This window comes from Podarcis vaucheri, assembly GCF_965113315.1.
Source record: "Podarcis vaucheri genome assembly, chromosome: 1".
Lineage (NCBI taxonomy): Eukaryota > Metazoa > Chordata > Lepidosauria > Squamata > Lacertidae > Podarcis > Podarcis vaucheri.
Window position 1 is genome coordinate 84140610 of NC_138759.1, and position 9567 is coordinate 84150176.

General features: G+C 44.5%; 1 protein-coding gene across 3 annotated transcripts in view; it reads right to left on the reverse strand.

Annotated features, from left to right (window-relative positions):
* The window catches only part of STX3 (syntaxin 3), a 41592-nt gene extending 33049 nt beyond the window's left edge, over positions 1-8543 (reverse strand). For all 3 annotated transcript variants that reach the window (XM_082221208.1, XM_082221211.1, XM_082221210.1), the window contains exon 1: positions 8170-8543. In XM_082221208.1, coding sequence (XP_082077334.1) covers positions 8170-8199 — 30 coding nt within the window. In that variant the 5' untranslated portion in view covers positions 8200-8543. The remainder of the gene's footprint in view (positions 1-8169) is intronic.
* Between the last annotated feature and the right edge of the window lie 1024 nt (positions 8544-9567).

Genomic DNA, 9567 nt, shown 5'->3' on the forward strand with positions numbered 1-9567 from the left:
AAGTTAAAGAAACAGCTAACGTCTCAGTAGTTGGCTTTTTAGCTGTCAGCTTCCACTAGTTAACTTTTAAAAACTTTTTAAAAATTACCATATAAACTGTTCTAAAAATGATTTTCAAAGTATAAGTTTAAAAGTTTTGTATAAGCTGAAACACAGCTTTCCCAGAGTTTTATCTGACACAGACCACTCTATGACTTAAAGGAACATTGTCATCCCATATAATAAAAACTCTGGAACTTCTTGTTTGAGAGACAGAGAGTAGTGTATCTTCTATGAGAAAAGGGTCAGATCCACACCATATATTTAAACCACTTTAACAGTCATGGAAAGCCTGGCGTGGCCTCAGGGTGCTAGGAATTGTGGCTGTGTTAGGTCAGCACTCTTAAACCACAGTTCCCAGTGGTATAATAGTGTTTTAAATGTATGCAGTGAATGTGACCATGATCTCTTAAGAACTGTAAGTCCCCAAGTTCCTTAATTCATGCTGGCATTAAAAAAAATATATATTCTATAGCTTTCTGTGAAACTAATATGGTTGATCAACAATGGAAATAATTCACAATTCAAGCACACAGCTTCCCCCAAAGAATCCTGGGAACTGTAGTTTGTTCAGGGTGCTGGGAATGGGAGATCTGTGGGGGGTCAATTACAGTTCCCATTATTCCTTTGAGGAGGGTAAATGTATGGTGTGGGTGTGACTTGTCAGAGGGTCTTCATGCAGCAAACCTGGGACAGAATAGAGTTGGAAATTCATGGAATAGAACAGAAGCCACTGCTGCCACAGATGGACCACGGTGTTCTCAGTGGACAACATGAGTTTTAGAAGAACAAAAGGATAAGAGGGACAAACAAGTACTGATGATCAGAGGTGAAGAGCCTCTCTGATTTCCTTAAAGGAAACAACCACCAAGATAGGTGGGGCAGGTTAGAACAGTTTACCAGAGGCTAGGATTTGTTGATGCCGTTTTTTGTTGAAGTTGGCAAGCCTACAGAGAAGGGAGAGAGAAAGCATACACAGGTCACAAAGTCACCCTAAAGCGCTCTCTCTCTCTCTCTCTCTCTCTCTCTCTCTCTCTCACACACACACACACACACACACACACACTGCTTCCCACTTTGGGACCTAGATGCTTTTAACGAACAGATCCAAAGGACTACCAACCCCACATATTCAAAAGTTATGAGCCGTGACATTAGCATGTAAAAATAATTATACTAAATAGCTGCAAATTGAGATAAGCACTGAACACAGCTCTTCTGAACCAATTACATTCCGGGTGGCAATCTTTCTCCATGCATGCAACTATAAGCTTGGGAGTTTTGTTTCTTTTCAAATAAAAGCCGAGATCCTCATGATTTTAGGATTTAATAAAGCCAGCAAAAGCCCTAAACCACAACATCTGCAATAATATCATGATAGCTGCCAGGCCCATTGATTCTTTTTACTTGCTATTAGAGGAGAGGAGAGTTGTCAGCTCTCACAATGGGACAAGAAGCACAGCACACTTTACGAAGGGAACTTAAGACCCCCTTATATTTCATATTTATAATCATTTGTGTACATGATGCTATCAAAGCAGTCACATGTGATTCCAACTGCAATACTGTTTGAGCCTACAAAAGTTTTGGGGGTGCTCACACTCCTTCATTTCGAATCAGTGCGCATATCCCATAACTTTCTGCAGAAACTCTATGGCTTTTTAACACCACAAATGTTCTGGTTTATTCTTCTCCTGCTTTTGCTATGCTATAGCCCCACTGGAGTGCAATAAAATTTGTGGCACTGGGTGAGCATCACAGAACAAGCCGACACACACATAGATTGACCACAGTCAAAAGCTGCCATATGGGGAACTTTCAAGGGACAGCTTCTTCTACAGTTGCCCACAGCTGAACTAGGCCATTACCAAGCCAGAATGAAACGCAGCTAAGACCCTATTCAGGCATTCTGCTTGTGTGCAAAATTGATACCACCAAGCTCTGCTTCCCTGTTGCTGGACTTGTCACCTTCCCAACTTGAGGAGGTGAAAGCTCTGATGCATGAAGCCTTGCCTACTTCCCAGAAACCTGATCATGCAGCACACTACTGTCACGTTCACACCGCACATTCAAAGTGCATGGCTTTCCCATGAAAAATCCTGGAAACTGTCGTTTGCTAAGGGTTTGGGGATTTGTAGCTCTGTGAGGGGTAAACTACAGTTCTGACGATTTGGGGGTGGGGAGAGGAAGCTAGGTATGGTGTTGAAGGTAGCTAAAAGCCCACTTGAGACCTTTGCCCTCCATGAACAGGAAGGTAATGGTGGGGAGGGCGAGATTCAGAGGCTTGTCCCCCACTTGTGTATGTAGGTTTTACCTGTGAGCACAGCTCTTGAATAGGGCTTATGTCTCTAACAGGGAGAACCTACGTGCTGAGAGTCCCTCCTCAACACATCCGCCTCCTGGGAAGAGCTCTTCCTTCAGGAAAAGGACCTGCAAGCTGTTCTCTGGAAACACTCCCCCTCCCCTCAGTTAAGATCTCCCCCTGTCCGTTTGGGACTTGAGTCTGCTGAGGAATAAAAATAAAATTAATCCCCTTCTCTCTCCCAAGCGTTTTATCTCCTCTGGCCCTGGCTGATGGCTTTATAATCCTGACTAAATCCCTGTCACTCCCTCTCCTTCGCTCCCTTTGCCCTGCCCCCATTTCTTTTGAATCATGGGCAGAGAAACAACCAAGTCTCTCTCACAGGCGGGAAACATGGCTCTTTCCTTAAAGATGGGGAAGGGCACAGCCCACTCTATCCCAAAAGTCATGGAACAAGGAAGAGTAACCCTGCTCTAGTTAGGCAAAACGCAGGTGATTCACCTCACAGACCTCACTTCCCTAGGGACAAGGTCACACTGGGTCTTTTGAAGAAGAGGTAGGCCTTAAAGGAATGCCTCCCCTTAAAAAATACTGGGACATTATTATGTAACCTTTGTGACCCAACAGTTCCAAAAAACCCACCTTAGATTTACACTAGAATATAGCAAATGCAAGCCTATACTCTGCATTTCCCAACTTGGTCACAATAGACACAAACAAGAGAGGTTTTTTTTTGGGGGGGGGTGAGGTCCCTAGCAATTGCTCATATCTCCATAAAGAAAACCACTTCATTCTTTCAGAACTGGGCCATAGCATACAATGATTTTTATTTAAAAACATACACATGGCAGGAATAGAGGCATGAGAAGCAGCTGCTGTGACATTTGATTCCAACTGAAAATCAGAAACAATGCCTTCTCTCTCAAAAATGAATATATCGTTCCAGTGAAAACCATGACAGAGCTAAGGAAGCCCCCTTGGCTTTTAGAGTAGGGGCAAAAAGAGCTTTAGTATAGAAATGTAATAATAAAATAAAGCAAAACTTAATATCCGGTTCTCTGGCAGAGCATATCTGGATTAGGAAAGACAACTAGTCAGAGATGTATTAAATCTGTCTTTGTTCTAAGAGCCTAATAACCACACACGAATCCAGTATTGGCAATGGAAACTGAGGCCCAGGAGCACAACTTATTGACAAAGATCTCACTTCAAAGCTGCAGGTAAGAGGTCTAACAGAATGGCCCAGATGGGAAAAGGCATCTTCTGTCTCTTTATATAAAGCATAACACAGAGAAAAGAGTAAAAGCAGTTTTGCAGCTCATTCTGCTATCCCCAGTCCAAAGCCATAATGGAGTCATTGATAAAAAAAAGGAAGTTTCTATTACAGAGCCTTTCCTTACTGACTACCTGGCACCTTTTAAGGGGGATCTGTCATCATAGCAGTATTTCTTCTATTGTATTATTGACAAACTGGTTGATGCTCAAGTTCACCTTTAAAAGCCTGTCTTCCAATGAAATAGAAAGAGAGCATAACATTCACCACCACTTCTCTCTGAGTTAAAGAAGGAGGACTTGCTATTCCCCTTTGTTCTAAAGTAAGGAATGAAAACTCGGTTCTCTCTGGTTCATAGGATTGCTACTTCCCAGCCTGGAGCAATCACAGACCAAGAACAGAAACCCACACTCCCGGAAATCCAGAGATTACTGTCAAGGTTGTGTCATCTCCCCCAATTCCATTCACACACAGAAAAGAAGATAATTCAGCATCCTGGCAATGTCAGCTTTTCCCCTTTCTCTTTTAAAAGAATGTTTTTCATCTTTAAGTAACAAATTGTGTGTGTGTGTGTGTGTGTGTGTGTGTAATGTCCAGTAAAGTTTTCAAAAGACAGGAAAAGGTTCCATTAGCGGCCAGGGAATGGGGCGTCAGTACATTGCAGAGTTCACTGCATTCCCCCTTGACTTGCAGAAGCATAAAAAAATTATGCAAACTGAGATAATAGGTGCAAGTTTGCATAATTTGCGCAAGTTACAGAATTCAGGTTGCTTCAGTGCACTTAAAAAAATAATTTAACGAAGAGCACACACAATCCAGAGAACTCCCCTCTGGATACAATTTTTTTTCCAATTTTACAAGCAGGAGGACATCACAGTTAGCAGCCTCCAAGGGCTCTCATGGCACCTCATACAGGAATAGATTTATTGTGGCACAGCAGAAGGGCTTTGTTAGTAGGTGATGGCATAATATGCTGGAGGGTGGAACAAGTGCCAACAATGCCTTTATATGGTCTACACAGGATGAAAAGGACAAATTTACACAAAAGAATGAATGGGCACAACCCTGGCATTAAACAACTCAATATATTTAAAAACTCAAAAACAGAGAAATATTTTACTGCAGGACATTTTGATGCTGACCCAGAAGTCACCATTATTTGAAAACCATGGTACAAAGGAAGACAGCAGAAGGCACCAGCATGAAACTGATGCGCCAAGGTTCATCAGCAAATTTGATTCCACTGATTTAGGTCTTCATCAAGACCGTGGGTTTTTCTCCCATTATGGACATTACGTTACCATAGCAGAGCTGGGAAATAGCATATCAGTTACTACCACTAGTAATAGACTATTTTGTATCAGTTTGAACTTCACATACAGATGCCACAGGCTTGCAATCTCTCTCAAGGTCCCATTCCTGCCCCCTGCTGCCTTCTTTGTATTATATATGAATCTGTTGCACCTCTGAGTGTAACACCTCATGGACTTGCGCCCACCAAAAACAGTAGCCATGTTATCCTTTCTGATATCCCAAGACTCCCGCCCTTCATTGGTTTTGCCACAATAGACTTGCATAGTTATTGTTCTGGAATTCGCAACGGAAAAGGGTAGTGACATCTCTTCTGATATGACAAGGCCACAGGCCCCTCATTTCCTTATGCTGCAGCCTGGTATTAGTTTCTAGCATTAGACAAGTTCTAGTTCAGTTTCAAAGTCGTTCAGATATTTCAGCTCAGCAGTGCTACTGTCCCTCAACAGTGTTGGTGTGTGTGGAAAGCAAGGTATGCCTGTGAAACCTGAAGTTTGACTTCATCTGTTTGACATTTCTATTTAACCTGTGTCACTTGAACTGGAAAAATAAGCCAGATAAGCGTTCTATATTCTCTCTTATCGGAGGCATAACAAAGGTTCCAAGCGAGGAGCAGCCCCACCCATTGAAGACTCTTGCCATAACCCCCCTCACTGGATTGTCAGCCTTATCTTCCCGACTGAGTTTCTCTCTTCCCGGTTCTGTCTGCTGCCACTTATCTCCAATCACATGGCCACAGCTCAATCCCAGGTCATATGAAGTGTGAAATCATTACTGCCTGCTCATAAGCAGAACCTATTTGTAAACCACTTTGAGGTATTTTTTTATTTTATTTCTTACAGTCTAGCAATATATAAATTTTATGAAACAATCTAGCAATATATTGTATACAGTCTAGCAATATATAAATTTTATGAAACAATAAATAAACAAAGTAACTTTTGGTGCCACTTGCTACTTCCCTCCACCAGACTGGAATAGTTTACAGAAAAATGGGCAAGATGTATCTAGGAGTTATTCCTCATTCAAGTGGGACACAGAAGATTTACGTGGTTGAATGACTTTTGCACTACAAGCTTTGGCAATGTATCAACTGAACTTGTCACAATCCCTCAAACCTCTTTTTCTGGCTTAAAATAAAAATGAAAAATGAATCTGACACGAGTTTGTAGAATATGGGCAAACACCATTTTCTCATGACCAAATTGCAGCAGCCAGCCCTTGGTACATTTCAAATTCAGGGGCACAGGCAGTGTTTCTCTAGGTAGAGCTAAGCACCCCCCTCTCTCTACTAGTCACTAGTCCACTTTTGGCATCTTGCCAGCCTTCTTTCTGGCTAAGCTCTACATTTCATAACTCTGCAAGAGCAAGGAGAGAGGGCATGGTGGGACAGCCACAATTTCCACAGCATCCTTCCTCGGCAATTAGGCAACCGGTTAGTCCCAACAGGCAAAGAGCTCTTGTTGCGCTGGAAAGTGGGAGATGAAATAGAATCAAACTCTGCACCCAAAGCAAGCACAAACATAAGTGCCCCTTTCCATTATTGTCATTTACATGGTGTAAGAGAAAACAACCGGTTTTTGAACCAGGCTTTCCATCCTCTTTGAAAGGAGGAGCATGTCTAGGCCTTTACTTAGCCTGGCACACATTGAACTAGTTAACACCTTCTGTCAATAAAATCTGTGAGAAATTAACCTGCGCTGAGGGTCCCACCTTGTTAAGATCACACTATGTGCAGCCCCTTCACACGTACAAGCAACTCTGCAAGGATTGTGCACTTTACGAGAATCGCAGCGAAACTCTCATTGCAAGCTAGCCTTGTGTATTTTATATACAGCTGAAAGGTTGATTTAGGAAACTGGCTTACTTGTCTAAGAAAAAGTCACGTTCTGAGAGAATGTGCATTATGTTCTGTCTACAGTGACCCAAAAGTATGAATGGATGAACACTCTTTTTCAAATAAGGGCTCCTCCACAGCAACTATAAGTCCCTGAAGGTTATGTTTCAGGTTATATGAATTTAGTACCGAAGCCCAAAGTGCCGATCCCTTTCAAGACATCTTGCACAGCCATGTCCTGGGGCACATGTTTTAGTGGAAAGTCTGTGCGCATGGGTGGGGAAAGAGAGAGAGGAGTGTCACATGGAGGGAAACCAAAAGGAGGAAGTGACTAACTCCAGTTTTCTTCATGCAACATATGGGGGGAGGTGAGGAAAAGGAGACCCCCCCAACTCCTTCCAAGAATCATCTTCTCAAATCTGCCCCTCCATTAATTCTCTTCAAACTTCAGGAAACAACTTCCTTTCCCATTGCCTCCCAGCCAGCTTTTCACATTGCTCTGTTGTTTTTAACACGCACATCGAAACTGTGCACACACAAATGCATATTCAACTGCCCCACCTTACAAGTACATGTGCCAAGGATCTGGCAGTTGCTGTAGCTCCCAAATGTGCCGCTGTGCAAGCTGCAATAAACATATTTGCTGCCGTGTAGCATTTACAACAGTGCCTAGTCTCACAACCCTTTGCTTCTGCTGTCAGGTGGAAGCAAAGCCACCTTTCTGGTCCCTCTGTCAGGTAAAGCTTATAACCTACTGCTGCTATTGGACTGTAAGCCTCCTCTCTCCCCACTAAACCTCATCCCCCACTTTGGAAAAACTTCATTTTTACTTCAAAATAAGTTTAAGCACTTCTGCTCCCACAATGTGGACAGCAGATCCACTCAACCTACTTCTGCTTGTCGGGAATACAACCAACAAGGGTTGGGACAGCAGGTGCAGCTGAATTATATTATGGTGAGCTACATTTATATCCTGCATTTCCTCCAAGGAACTCAAGGAAGCACATACGGCTCCTCCGCGAATCAATTTATTATAGGGTCACAAACCCTCTCTCCATTTTAATCCCCACAACAACCCTGAGAGGTAGACTAGGCGTAAAAACAGGGACTGGCCCAAGGTCACCCAGTGAGTCTCATGGGCAAATGGGAATCTGAATCTGGGTCAAAGTCCAACGCTGTACCCACTACACAGGATCCCTCACTATACAGACCCCCCCATCTCCAAAATAGACCTGGCCTCGTTCCTTTAGCCCCCCTGGTGGGGCTTCGCCCTTTCCTTTCCCGCTGCCAATACCTTCCCGAAGCCCGATCCCCTCCCTGTTTACTCGGGAGTAAGCTCGGCGGCGCTCAGTGGAGCCCAGTATTACACCCTGCGAGGAGGAGAAGGAAAGGAGGCTCCTCACTCACCGACTTCAGTTGCTCCAGCCGGTCCTTCATTTTGGACAGGTGCTGCTGTGGCTCCTCCTCCTCCTGCTGTTCTCTCCAGGTGAAGCCGGGATCCCCGCCGAAACTCCGCACGGGGAGGAGGGCTTCTCCAGGAAGTGGAGTCCCAGCCCAGAGGGAAGGTTCCTCTTCCTCCTCCTCGCCCCGATCGCTAGCAGGGACGCGCGAGTTTCATCCGTGCAAAGGCTGGGAGGGACACACACCACGCACGCTCACATCCCTTCCTCCCGCGAAGCTAAATCTGTCTCTCCCCCGCCCGCCCCCCGTGTGTGTGTCTGATCCTCAGGCGCCGAGCTGGCCGCAGCTGCTAATCCGCCGCGACATACGCGGAGGGGAGGCAAGAGGGGAGGGGACGGAGCAGAGGCGCCGCCCACTTTTACCTGGGCAGAAAGCGCTCTTAAAGAGACATCGTCGCACACCCTCCTTTCTTTGTTTTTTTAACATATTTTTAATTGAAGATTTCTTGGTTTACAAAAGGATGTGCAAAGTCTCTTTTTCCAAGTGACATTTTCTACGTATCAGTTTCATTTGCTACGCAACTGAGACCCTACCATAGCTGCCAACTTTTCCCTTTTCTTGCGAGGAATCCTATTCGGAATAAGGGGATTTCCCTTAAAAAGGGGGAAAAGTTGACAGCAATGGACCCAACCTGCCTGCAGACTGTCTCTCCAGAGTGGTGCATGCTCTGGTTATCTCCCGCTTGGACTACTGTAATGCGCTCTACGTGGGGCTACCTTTGAAGGTGACCCGGAAACTACACCTAATCCAGAATGCGGCAGCTAGACTGGTGACTGGGAGCGGCCGCAGAGACCACATAACACCGGTCTTGAAAGACCTACATTGGCTCCCAGTACGTTTCCGAGCACAATTCAAAGTGTTGGTGCTGACCTTTAAAGCCCTAAACGGCCTCAGCCCAGTATACCTGAAGGAGCATCTCCACCCCCATCATTCTGCCCGGACACTGAGGTCCAGCGCCAAGAGCCTTCTGGCGGTTCCCTCACTGCGAGAAGCCAAGTTACAGGGAACCAGGCAGAGGGCCTTCTCGGTAGTGGCGCCTGCCCTGTGAAACGCCCTCCCACCAGATGTCAAGGGAATAAACAACTATCTGACTTTTAGAAGACATCTGAAGGCAGCCCTGTTTAGGAAAGCTTTTAATATTTGATGAATTATTGTATTTTAATGTTTTGTTGGAAGCCGCCCAGAGTGGCTGGGGAAATCAGCCAGATGGGCGGGGTATAAATAACTAAATAATAATAATAATAATAATAATAATAATAATAATAATAATAATTTGTTGAGACATTAGTGTTACATTAGGAAGAAAAGGGGGAAAGAGGTGGAGGGGGCCATAGTGAGTGGGGG